General features: G+C 46.2%; 1 protein-coding gene across 3 annotated transcripts in view; it reads left to right on the top strand.

The window, feature by feature from the left end:
- Nucleotides 1-13,501, top strand: part of LOC309329887 (lysosomal acid glucosylceramidase-like) — a 42,554-nt gene that overhangs the window by 12,195 nt on the left and 16,858 nt on the right. The window contains exons 1-2 of one of the 3 annotated variants that reach the window (XM_081841089.1): nucleotides 3,054-3,132; nucleotides 12,434-12,580. In XM_081841089.1, coding sequence (XP_081697215.1) covers nucleotides 12,517-12,580 — 64 coding nt within the window. In that variant the 5' untranslated portion in view covers nucleotides 3,054-3,132; nucleotides 12,434-12,516. Of the gene's footprint in view, nucleotides 1-3,053; nucleotides 3,133-8,658; nucleotides 8,766-12,433; nucleotides 12,581-13,501 lie in introns of those variants that run through there. The other 2 variants (XM_081841088.1, XM_081841090.1) reach the window with 2 other exon arrangements.

Below are 13,501 nucleotides of genomic sequence, written 5' to 3'. Positions count from 1 at the left end.
TGTGACTCCAGATCTCTGGAATCCCAAGATTGCTCTGTGGTCAGAGGTTTAATTGTACTTTATTTGCTATTACAAATGCCTTGCCTTCCTATTACAGTGGTACCTCGGTTCTCGAACGCCTATTACAGGGAGTTCGGTTCTCGAACTCCCTATTACAGTGGTACCTCGGTTCTCGAACGCCTCTGTTTCAGAACCCGAACGCCAAAAACCTGGAAGTAAATGCTTCCGTTTTCAAATGCGCCTCAGAAGTTCCGCTGTGTGTTTTTGAATTTTCTCAGTTGAATTTGCAGACAGCCCTTTGCGCCTCGGTTTTCGAATGTTTCGGAACTCGAACGGTCTTCTGGAACGGATTACGTTTGAGAACCAAGGTACCACTGTATATCCTCACTACAGCCCCATGAGGTTAGGTTAGGCTGAGTGACCGTGACAACAATGACAACAAAAGCCAAAATACCTTAAATAAAAATGGAGGGGGAGCAGGAGGCCTTAGCCAAGGGGGTGTCTCTGAATGCCATGTTGCCACGGGGCACTTGAGTGCTAACCTAAGAAAACAAAGAAAGCATAAGCTTTAGCCTTTCCTCATTAAGGTGTTTCAACACTGTGATTGTTTTTTGAAGCCTGAATTACACGCGGTTTTCCAAATGCCCCCTAGAAATCGATTCCTCAGCTCAGGAAGCTCGTTCCAAGGAACCTGTTCCAAGTTCAACATCCCCTAAGGAACGAATTTCAGCACACGTCTTTCCCTTACAACATGAGCCAGTTTGGTGATAAAGTTAGTTCAACCCATCTTGATAATAATTTTGATTAGTTTTCAGTTACATCCAATAATAGCCTCATTATAACAATACCAATTTATAAGTCAATTATTAATACCAATAGTTCACATACCGTATTAGATACTGTGGTACCACCGGTTGTGGACGGGATCCGTTCTGGAGCTCTGGTCGGATTCTGAGGTTTCCGCAACCGGAGGCACTGCTTCTGTGCACGTGCGCAGAATGGTAAAGCGCTTCTTCGCATGTGCACGCAGCAAAAACCCGGAAATATACTTCTGAGTTTGCTGCTTATGTATCCTGAAGTTTACATAACCAGAAGGATAAGTAAGCGGAAGAAGGACTGTAATTTAGATAAGGTGCTAGAATTGATGGCTTGATTATTTGCTTCATTTCTGCGTTCCAACATCTTATTAATTCCTATTCCATTGCGGTCATAATAATAATCCCTTCTACCAGGGGTGGCCAACTCCCAAGAGACTGTGATCTACTCACAGAATTAAAAACTGCCAGTTTTTGGAGGTGCAGATCAAAGCCCCATTTTTTGGGAGATCCGTCTTTCGTTCTGCAGATCATGCAACAATGGAGGGCGGGGCCGGATTCTAAATTACAAATAGATTTGGAATGGAAAGGGACCTGGCGAGATCTACCAATACCTCCCAGTCGTCTACCAGTAGATCGCGACTGACCTGTTGGACGTCCCTGCTTATACAACAACTGCAGTATTCATAACTTCTAATCGTGTTCACACATTAAATGATTAATGAAACTACAGGTGGAACACTCAAACTATATTCCTGTTCTTCCTGTGTGTGGCAATTATTCTGTCCATGGTGTTTCTTTCTGTCCTTGTAAAATTTTATGTCTGTCTTTTCCCACTTCGTGCTGTTCTCCATCATGCCTTGGGCAGAGCTGAAATCCCATTGTTGTTCCAGAAATTTCTCCCTCCCTCTGTCCTTTGTTGTTTTGCAACTTTAATAACAACTGCAAAAACCACGCATTCCCAATAAATATCCTGTTTTCGCCATTTTTCCTCTCAGTCTGGGAAGAAGAGTGGTCTGTCGAACTGCAGAGGACCTTGGCAAGTTCGCAGGCTCCTTTCGTTCTTCCGTCTGACTGAAGATAAATGAGCAGTTTTAGTTTCAATTACCATAATTTAAATTCCAAGTCGTCTTAGCGTTATTGTTATTCAGAGTCAGCTCAAGTTTCCATTGTAAACCTTTTGCAAAATAGAGCTTCCCCTCCCCTTTCCCCCCTTTTTTACACACACAGTTCCCTTTAATGTTATATTCCATATCTATAAATCAATTCCTTCCATCCTCACTTGTCCAGATATAATTTGAACTAAATATTCAGTGTGTTTCCTTGGAAAGGGTGATATAAATGTGACAAATTAATAAATAAAACCAGACACGTCTAAATCACCTGATACAATCATTGAATACAATTCCATGCGCCATACGTAAGTTGGTGCATATCTCGCTAAATATTGTGTACTCCGGGAGTAATTATTGTTTACCTCAAAATGATACACCCCAGAAGTAATGGGCTAGCTAGCCCCACCTTGCAGGGCTGGTGGGAAGAGAGGGTGGGAGTTGTGGTCCAGCAACTTCTGGAGGGCCACAGCTGCATCATCACTGTCCCAGACACATGTCCCAACCAGTCAGGGACCACATAATCACACTCACAGGGGTGTGGAGGAGGGATGAGCAGTGTGTGGCTCTCCGTAGACAGATGCCATCTGGCCTCGAAGCCGGAATATGACTGATCGTCACCTCCTGCAAGAAGTCAGGCAAGATCTTTGCAGAGATTTGATTTTGGAACGTTCTCAAAAAGCACTTGGGCAAGCCGTGGAACCGTCTGCCTACTGATTAGCTTATCTTTATTGCTGTTGTGACGTGGGGTTTGTGATTTCAGCTCTCTCTTGACAGAATATGCTGGAGACAGTTCTCTAGTAACACTTCTTTATTAACGCAACAAGACTGAAACTTGAGGAGGGGAGAGCTACATTTATAGGGACAGGGAACTAGCTAGAAAGGATACATTTTGGAGGGAACAGTGGTTTGTGGTCCGTTTCAATGGAGAAATGACAACTACACATAATCATGGAACTTTTTGATTCCTGCCACAATTGCAAGCGCCTCTTTGTCAATTTGAGCATAGTTGGATACAGGGTGTCTTGACCAAGAAAAGGAAGCCAGGGGGAGGCCCATTGCCCGCGGAAGGGGTGTGGCAAGAGTGGGTGAGTCAGCGATGCAAATAAAACTGCTGAGGGTTGGCATGGAGGTAGGCAGGTGGTGGATGAATGGCACGGAGGGCACAACTGCCAATCTGAAGGAGAGAGAGCGAAGCTTGACGGGTAGGTTAAAGAGCCATGTGGCGCAACGATTTAAACCAGAGATGGAGAGCTTTTCGCTCTGTGGATGTTGACGGACTACAACTCCCATCGTCCCTGACCGTCGATTGTGCTGGCGGCTGAGAGCTGGAATCGAGCACATCTCGAGGGACGCAGGTTCCCCAGCATCGCTTGGAAAAGTGGGGGTCTGTGTGAGTTTTTGCCAGTGGGGTCGAGTAAGATGAAAGAGGGGGAGCAGGCTAATTTCTTGCGGAAAAAATAAGAACAGGGCCTGTAACTTTTCATTTCATATCTCAGGTTCTACCAGTGCTAGAATCTCTCTCTCTCTCTCTCTCTCTCTTTCTCTTTTTAATGCAAGATGGGGATTTGGGGCTTCTGGTTCATTTGGTTCAGGGGGGCTTGGCCTGCGCCTTTTTGCCCCTCCCTCGTGACACCCATGAGGGTGAGCTGTGAGCCAAGATGCTCTAGGTTCAGAGGCCGTCCTGGCTGTGAACTCACTAAGGACGCGATCCCTGCGGCTGTTTCACGGTGTCGGTTGTCTTAGGTCAAGACACCCCCTTGTAGACTGGGATGCACTTGCGGAATCCTTACAGTAATAATGCATTTTTGACAGTAATGTGGTTTATAAGAGTGATAATTATCAATAGTTGTAAGTGGTGCAAGTCTGCTAAGTTCTGCTTAGTGTGTGTGTGTGTGTGTGTGTGTATATATATATATATATATATATATATATAATAATATTTATTAGATTTTGTTTAACAATAAAAGCACATAATAACATAACATTTTCCAATATCCACATTTCGTACATTTCCTTGGACTTCCTCACACCTCTTGTTCCTGCTTTCTAAACTCATAAATTTTGCCAGCAAATTATTAACTTAGTTTAGTTTATATAATAAAAATTTCCACTATTAATATCTCAAATTTTGCAATTTAACAACTCTCTTATTGAAACTTAATTATAAAATACTAATTATCCAAAATTTGTCTTTTCTTTCAATTACGTTCAAATTTATATTCCTTGTTACTAATTTGTTGGAGCCGTGTTATTACAGATCTTACATCTTTCTTAACATTCATACAATTTACAATGTTTTTGTAGATAATCCTTAAATTTCTTCCAATCCTCCTCCACCAGTTCTTCTCCCAGGTCTCGGATTCTGCCAGTCATCTCAGCCAGCTCCATGAGGAGATTTCACCCCTCCCATACCCAAGAATCTCCTGATCATCTCCTGAGGTCTCTGCTGACTCTACAGAGAGGAGGAGCAATGTACTGCTCTCTACTTAATTAGTCAAGTGAGTGAATATCTGTGTGTGTGAGAGTCAGTCAGTGTGTCGGAGAGAGAGTGCAAGAGATCGTGTTTATAGATAAGGTTGCTGCTAAGAGCAGCTGCAGGCACTCAGAATATAGCATTGATTTATGCTCAGAATATTTAGCTCTGTATATAGTTTTGTATCATAGTTGTAGTTACAGAATAAAAGGAAGATACTTTACAGAGCTGCTCTCCGAGTAGTTTATACTCTGCAAGACTCTGCAAAACGCTGCTGCGCAACGACTGTATTATTGAGACAGTGAATCCGGTGCTCTCAGCTCCAAGCTGTGAGTCCACAGCGCTGTGACCTGTTCCTGTGGGAAAGGAGGTCTCTGGCAGTGCTACCCAGCTCGCCTAGCCCAGTCGGGGCTGTAGTGCTTGAGTCCAGTTGGTACACTGGCTCAAGGGCGATGCTGACACTCCGTATAGTCCATCAGTTGCATCTGCCAATCTTTCAGTGTGGGTAAATCTTGAGTTTTCCAGCATTTAGCAATGAGTATCCTTGCTGCTGTTGTAGCATACATAAAAAAGGTTCGATCCTTCTTTTGCACACTCTGGCCGACAATGCCTAAGGGAAAGGCTTCTGGTTTCTTAGGGAAGGTATACTTAAATACCTTTTTCATCTCATTATATATCATTTCCCAGAAAGCCTTCACTCTAGGGCAAGTCCACCAGAGGTGAAAGAATGTTCCTTCAGCTTCTTTACACTTCCAACATTTATTGTCAGACAGATGGTATATCTTTGCAAGCTTGACTGGAGTCATGTACCACCTATATATCATTTTCATAATATTTTCTTTTAAGGCATTACATGCCGTAAATCTCAAACCTGTGGTCCATAACTTTTCCCAGTCAGCAAACATGATGTTGTACCCTATGTCCTGTGCCCATTTTATCATAGCTGATTTGACCGTTTCATCCTGTGTATTCCATTTTAGCAGCAAGTTATACATTCTTGAAAGTATCTTAGAGCTGGGTTCTAACAGTTCTGTTTCTAACTTTGATTTTTCCACCTGGAATCCTATTTTTTTATCTGACTTAAAAGCTTCTTTGATCTGAGCATAATGTAACCAATCTCGCACTTTCCCCTTTAGTTTCTCCAAACTCTGCAACCTCCAATTGTCTCCATCTTTTTCTATTATTTCCCAATATTTCGGCCATTTGGCCTCCATATTGAGTCTTTTCGGGGCCTTAGCCTCCATTGGTGATAACCACCTTGGGGTCTTATTTTCCAATAAGTCCTTATATTTTAACCAGACATTAAACACTGCTTTTCTGACAACATGATTCTTGAAAGCCTTGTGTATTTTAACCTTGTCATACCACAGATATGCATGCCAACCAAACGCATTATTGAATCCTTCCAAATCTAAAACATCAGTGTTTTCAAGAAGTAGCCAATCTTTCAACCAGCAGAAAGCTGCTGTTTCATAGTACAACTTTAAGTCTGGCAGGGCAAAGCCCCCTCTTTCTTTAGCATCAGTTAATATCTTAAACTTGATTCTGGGCTTTTTGCCCTGCCAGACAAATTTGGAAATATCTCGCTGCCACCTCCCAAAACACTCCATTTTATCCACTATCTGCAAAGTTTGAAACAAAAACAACATTTTTGGCAATACATTCATCTTGATAACAGCAATACGTCCTGAGAAGGAGAGTTTCAATCTTGACCATACATCTAGATCCCTTTTAATTTCAGACCAACATTTTTCATAATTGTCTTTAAACAGATTCCTGTTCTTCGCTGTTATGTTTAAGTTCTGCTTAGTATAGACCAGGCATGTCCAACTGGTAGATCACTGGATGTTTGTGGTAGATCACTGGCTCTCCCCAAAGAAGCTGAAAAACTTTGGCTCCCCTAAGAAAGCTCAAGAACATAGGCCTGATCCCAAACAACCAGGCCTTCCTTCTTAAAAAAAAGCTCAATCCTGAATCCCGAAAAAAATGGGGGTAGATCACTGCGATCTGCTCACTGTTTTTAACTGTGAGTAGATCGCAGTTTCTTGGGAGTTGGCCACCCCTGGTATAGACCCACTGAAATGCATGGCTCCAAGGGGTTGTGATGACAGATTTCAGAACGTGTGCTTTGAGTAGAATTAACACAAGCTCAAGGGCAGGACTATTGACTGAAATAATTGGCAGGCTCATTCAATTCTGGAACACATAGTACTTTCCTTAACAGATAGGGAACATAATCTTTTCATGTTCATGTAGCTTCAGTGGCATGAAGAACATTGTTTGGGTTGAGGCTGATGCACAGACAGTGAGCAGCTGCAGTTATTATTATTATTATTATTATTATTATTATTATTATTACTACTACTACTACTACTGGAGAGCCAGTGTGGTGTAGTGGTTAAGAGAGGTAGACTTGTAATCTGGGGAACCGGGTTCGCTTCCCCGCTCCTCCACATGCAGCTGCTGGGTGACCTTGGGCCAGTCACACTTCTCTGAAGTCTCTCAGCCCCACTCACCCCACAGAGTGTTTCTTGTGGGGGAGGAAGGGAATGGAGAATGTTAGCCGCTTTGAGACTCCTTTGGGTAGTGATAAAGCGGGATATCAAATCCAAACTCTTCTTCTTCTCTGTTGTTGTTGTTATTGGCCTTTGGCCTCATCCAACAGTGCTCTTCTTAGATTCTTACCTCTAAAAAGGATAAAAATACCGCAAGTAAATAAATAGATAATGGGAAAGTATAACTTAACAAATTGTGTGGTTGCTCCAGTGAACGAGATGTTTCACTCAATTTATGACACTACACATCCGGGGTGTGGGTGTTTGCAAGAGACAGCAGAGGAAGAAGGTGAGCCATCTTCAGACCTAGTGGCAGAATGGTGATCCGCTGTTATTAGGCAGAAGGCAGGAAAAACCCCAATTCCAGGTGATGTGGTGCCCCGTTATGGACTCTTCAGCAGGTTGGGCAAAACAAAACAATACAGTGGTGCCCCGCAAGACGAATGCCTCGCAAGACGGAAAACTCGCTAGACGAAAGAGTTTTCCGTTTTGGAGGTGCTTCGCAAAACGAATTTCCTATGGGCTTGCTTTGCAAGACGAAAATGTCATGCGAGTTCCTGCGGGTTTTTCCCCTCCCCCCCCTTTTTCTAAGCCGCTAAAAGCCGCTAATAGCGCTAATAACGCTAATCCGCTAAGCCGTCAATGGGCTTGCTTCGCAAGACGAAAAAACCGCTAGACGAAGAGACTCACGGAACGGATTCTTTTCGTCTTGCGAGGCACCACTGTATTAACATCTTACTTGCTTTGTTCTGAAATATTCGTTGAAATTGGATTATTCGGATGCTAGGGTAAGGATAATACAGATGTACAGCAGAGAAGTTATAGAGCAGATGTTTGGGAGTCTGCGGCCTTCCAGATTCTGGACTCTAGCTCCCATCAGCCCCAGCCAGCATGGCCAGTGGTCAGGGATGATGGGAGTCGGAGTCCAGAAACATCGGGGCGGCCTCAACCCTCTTCTTGACACATGTCCTAATCAATCAGGGTCACATAATAGAGGTGTAAGGCAAGGATGGAGGAAGCCGGTGCCTTCTCGATGGTGTTGGTGCCATTGGCTAATCGTGAGGGGGTGAAGGGAGGGCACCAGGTTGGGGAAGGGTGTTGAGGGACACTGTAGGTGCTATTTAGTGTGTGTGTTTGTTTAGCTTTTAGGGAGAGAAAACAGGTAAGTTTGTGCATATCTCGCTAGATATTGTTTACTCCAGGAGTAATTATTGTTTACCTCAAAATGATACACCCCAGAAGTAATGGGCTAGCTAGCCCCACCTTGCAGGGCTGGTGGGAAGAGAGGGTGGGAGTTGTGGTCCAGCAACTTCTGGAGGGCCACAGCTGCATCATCGCTGTCCCAGACACATGTCCCAACCAGTCAGGGACCACATAATCACACTCACAGGAGTGTGGAGGAGGGATGAGCAGTGTGTGGCTCTCTGTAGACAGATGCCATCTGGCCTCGAAGCCGGAATATGACTGATCGTCACCTGTAAGAAATCAGGCGAGATCTTTGCAGAGATTTGATTTTGGAACGTTCTCAAAAAGCACTTGGGCAAGCAGTGGAACCGTCTGCCTACTGATTAGCTTATCTTTATTGCCACTGTAGTGTTGTGGGCCCCTTGATTTCATACAGGGTGTCTTGACCTAGAAAGGGAAGCCAGGGGGAGGCCCATTGCCCGCGGAAGGGGTGTGGCAAGAGTGGGTGAGTCAGCGGTGCAAATAAAACTGCCGAGGGTTGGCATGGAGGTAGGCTGGTGGCAGATGAATGGCATGGAGGGCACAACTGCTAATCTGAAGCAGAGAGAGTGAAGCTTGACGGGTAGGTTAAAGAGCCATGTGGCGCAACGATTTAAACCAGAGATGGAGAGCTTTTCGCTCTGTGGATGTTGACGGACTACAACTCCCATCGTCCCTGACCGTCGATTGTGCTGGCAGCTGAGAGCTGGAATCGAGCACATCTCGAGGGACGCAGGTTCCCCAGCGTCGCTTGGAAAAGTGGGGGTCCGCGTGAGTTTTTGCCAGTGGGGGCGAGCAAGATGAAAGAGGGGGAGCAGGCTAATTTCTTGCGGAAAAAATAAGAACAGGGCCTGTAACTTTTCATTTCATATCTCAGGTTCTACCAGTGCTAGAATCTCTCCCTCTCTCTCTCTCTCTCTCTCTCTCTCTCTCTCTAATGCAAGATGGGGATTTGGGGCTTCTGGTTCATTTGGTTCAGGGGGGCTTGGCCTGCGCCTTTTTGCCCCTCCCTCGTGACACCCATGAGGGTGAGCTGTGAGCCAAGATGCTCTAGGTTCAGAGGCCGTCCTGGCTGTGAACTCACTAAGGACGCGATCCCTGCGGCTGTTTCACGGTGTCGGTTGTCTTAGGTCAAGACACCCCCTTGTAGACTGGGATGCACTTGCGGAATCCTTACAGTAATAATGCATTTTTGACAGTAATGTGGTTTATAAGGGTGATAATTATCAATAGTTGTAAGTCAGCTAAGTTCTGGCTAGTATAGACCAGGTATGTCCAACAGGTAGATTGCGACCTGGTAGATCACTGGACTGTGGTAGATCAATGGCTCTCCCCAAAGAAGCTCAAGAACATAGGCCTGATCCCCCCCCCAAAACCAGGCCTTCCTTCTTAAAAAAAAGCTCAATCCTGAATCCCTAAAAAATGGGGGTAGATCACTGCGATCTGCTCACTGTTTTTAACTGTGAGTAGATCGCAGTTTCTTGGGAGTTGGCCACCCCTGGTATAGACCCACTGAAATGCATGGCTCCAAGGGGTTGTGATGACAGATTTCAGAATGTGTGCTTTGAGTAGAATTAACACAAGTTCAAGGGCAGGACTATTGACTAAAATAATTGGCAGGCTCATACAATTCTGGAACACATAGTACTTTCCTTAACAGATAGGGAACACAGCCCAAGGAGAGCAATTAACTTAATCTTTTCATGTTCAGGTAGCCTCAGTGGCATGAAGAACATTGTTTGGGTTGAGGCTGATGCACAGACAGTGAGCAGCTGCAGTTATCCATGCCCTGGGAACTTCAGCGCTTGATTACTGCAATGTGTGTTACGTGGGGCTACCCTTGAAGACAGATGGGGAACTGTAGCTAGCCCAGAATAAGCATGCTATGTTGCTAACTGGATCTGGAGAGGAGAGCCTCTCTTGCTGGTATTGAATCACATGTTCCAAAAGGAAGGAGAGCTTTCCCCCTTCAGGAAGATGGTTTTATGCTCAGGCAAATGCATGCAAATTAAGCTGACCAATCCACGGATCGGCTCAACGCATGCAATTAATCCAGATGAGATTTCTCTTGGCCGGGTGATGACTCAGTTGTTTTTGTTTTTGCTGTTATCAATTCATATTGACTAGTTGAATTCTTTTGCGCCAAAAATTGACCCGAAGCGGTAAAGATAGAAATAGCAAGGTCATTGAAATTAGATATAATAACAGTCACAGAAATATCCATCTGAAGCTGGGTGGATTTGATTTAAATTGGACTCGGAGGCTGAACCTGAGGAATCCCAGCCTGCACAGGAGTCCCCCCCCCCTCCAGAACCTGCTGAGCCGGGTCTGGGGCCTGAGCCTGAAGGGTCTGTACCTGTGCTGGATCCTCAGGTGCAGGCACCAGCTGAGTCTGTTCTGGCTCCTGAGGTGATGGAGGACCCAATGCCTGCAGGTGCTCCACTCTCAGCCCCGTCAGGGGAAGGTGAGGTTGCCTCTGGGTCCGGTAACCCTCCAGCCTCTCCTGAGCTGCAGAGGCTCAGGGCAGAAAGGCGAAGGGAACTAAGTTCCCACAGGAGGAGTGCTTGCCTCCAGGCCAGGAGAGGTGAATCACTTGTGGACCGGGGCCGCCCTATGCCTCAGTGCAGATAAAAGCCAGCCAGCCCCAGTCCCAAGTTGCAGGAGCAACGTTGTTGGTAGCCAGTTCCTGCCTGCACCCCGACCTGCCAGATCTCCTGACCTCACCCGACTCCCTGCCTTGGACCCAGCTTCAGCTTTGACGGACGGCCTCAATACTACACCCTTGACCTCGGTCTGGACTTGGACCTCGCCTCACAGAAACTCACGGGACCAGCACAGGGGCAAAAGTGGAATCAGCTGCGTATGGCGCCACCTACTGTTGGCTTCCTGCCTTCCGCTCTCCTAGTCCTAAAGGGCGCTAGCAGCCACTGTGGCGCAATGCATATCATGCAGTTTTTGATCTTTGTCTATTATGTCTTCGTACACGTTACCTGATCGGAGAACGGCATTGCGAAATTCACAGAGGCATGCCCTGGCTATGTTTCGGCTCGCCAGCAGTTTTCAAAAGTGCAGATTAGGAAGAGCTGCCTTGAATTGCGAGCTGGATCGCATTTCTACGCCACCCGCCTTCCCGCCGCTGGCTCGGAAGGGGTGTGGGTCAAGCTGGTATCTGAAGAAAACAGGAAGCAACTTTAGACCGAGTCAGGCTGCTGTTTTGGTTGTCACGCCGGTTTCCTTTCCATTTCATCACCCACCCTTCACCCCAAGGACACAGTTATAATATTATAATAATTTATTATTTATACCCTGCTCATCTGGCTGGGTCCCCCCAGCCACTCTGGGCGGCTTCCAACAAAACACTAAAATACAATGACCTATTAAACATTAAAAGCTTCCCTAAACAGGGCTGCCTTCAGATGTCTTCTAAAAGTTTGGTACAGTGGTGCCTCGCAAGACAAAAAGAATCTGTTCCGCGAGTCTCTTCGTCTAGCGGGTTTTTCGTCTTGCGAGGCATTCGTCTTGCGGGGCACCACTGTAGTTCTTTTTCTCTTTGACATCTGGTGGGAGGGCGTTCCACAGGGCGCTGCTACTACCGAGAAGGCCCTCTGCCTGGTTCCCTGTAACTTGGCTTCTCGCAGCGAGGGAACCGCCAGAAGGCCCTCGGCGCTGGACCTCAGTGTCCGGGCAGTTGCAGCAATTATAAAAATGCATTAAAAATTAGTTTAAAACAAATTAGAACAAGATGTGCCCTAATCTGTGCTTTCTTCCTAGAAGAAAATATGCTGGAACTCCCCGCGAATGAACCTTTGTTCTAGTACAGGGGACTCCCGCTTTACACAGAGGTTCTGTTCTAGGTGCCTACGCACATACATGATATTGCATGTGGTGATGAGCGGGGAGGCTCCATCCTTATGCCCCAGCCCTGTCTCTCCAGCTCCAAGCAGAAAGGACCAGGGCAGCTTTCCCATGTGTCAGCTGTTAGCCGAGAAGCTGTGCTGCCCAGCTGAGGGGTGGCAGTGCTGTGCTCTGGCAAGCTCCAGCTAAAAAACACACACCCCTGATCCGAATATTTGAGTATTTATCTCAGTTGTCAAAGACCCGGGTAAATGGGCGCACCTGCAGCATTTATCACCATACATCGCCCTGCTGCAAATGCAGAAGAGCCCAGACTCGCTGGAATCAACTCTGGGTTTGGGGCAACTGTCTAAAATGCTTTGAAAGGTTTTAAAAGTCTCTTCTCCTTGTGTGCAGATGCGAAGAGGCATCGTGGTGGGCCTCGTTCTCCCGGGTCCATCCTCGTCCAGCCTTGACACCGTTTGGACTCCAGCGCCACGATGGGGTTCTGCCGAGCTAGACTTCTGGGTTTGCTTTTGCTGCACGTAGCAGCTGGAGTGATGGGTGAGTAAGATGTTGGTGAAGCTGTTTGCGCGCTGGGGAGAAAATCACCAAGGACTTGTGTAGAGTTTGTTATTTGGAGGTATTCCCTTAGTTCTGAGAAGTCGGTCAGTTGGCAGCCTGAATCAAGAGCCCAGTTGCTGCTGCACAATTTTGGCCCCGGAGGCCCTGAAGAGTAAAGCTGTTGCTCATTCCTCTAGTCCAGCGGTTCTCAACCTGTGGGTCCCCAAATGTTGTTGGACTACAAATCCCATCATCCCTGAACTCTGGCCTTGCTAGCTAGGGGTGGTGGGAGTTGTAGTTCAACAACAACTGGGGACCCACAGGTTGAGCAAGGCTGCTCTAGTCTGTTCATGGGCCCAGAATCATTACCTCATGTCCGAAGTGCAGAATGAGGCGTACCTAGAACCAGCTGGCAGCAGTTTTCTGGATGCACAGCTCAAAACAGCTAGATGCTAAGGCCACATTCATTTAAAACACTTTATCACTTCAAACAGTCCTGGCTCCCCCCCCCCACAGAATTATGGGAGCTGTAGTTTGTCAAGGGTGCTGAGAGTTATTAGGATACACCCATATTCTCCTCCCGGAACTAGAATTCCCAGAGTTCTTTGGGAAGAGGCATTGATGGAGAAACCACTCTGGAATTTGTGAGGCCTCCTTCTGCCTTTCCTCACCAATGGCAGAGGCCAGAGTTCGCTTGCCTCTGATTCTGTGGTTCCAGGGCACTATGCCATTTTTTAAAGTTAAATACTCTGCAGGAATACAGGCGGAGGGCCTTCTTGGTAGTTGTGCCTGCCCTGTGGAACGTCTTCCTGTCAGATGTAAAGGAAATAAACAAGTATCTGACTTTTAGAAGACACCTGAAGGCAGCCCTGTATGGGGAACTTTTTAATAATGGATTTTTTACTGTGGTTTTATAATTGT

The sequence above is a fragment of the Podarcis erhardii genome, assembly GCF_964252035.2.
Source record: "Podarcis erhardii genome assembly, chromosome: 15".
NCBI lineage: Eukaryota > Metazoa > Chordata > Lepidosauria > Squamata > Lacertidae > Podarcis > Podarcis erhardii.
The sequence above is the reverse complement of the archived record's forward strand: the minus strand, read 5'-3'. Positions and strand labels throughout refer to the sequence as shown.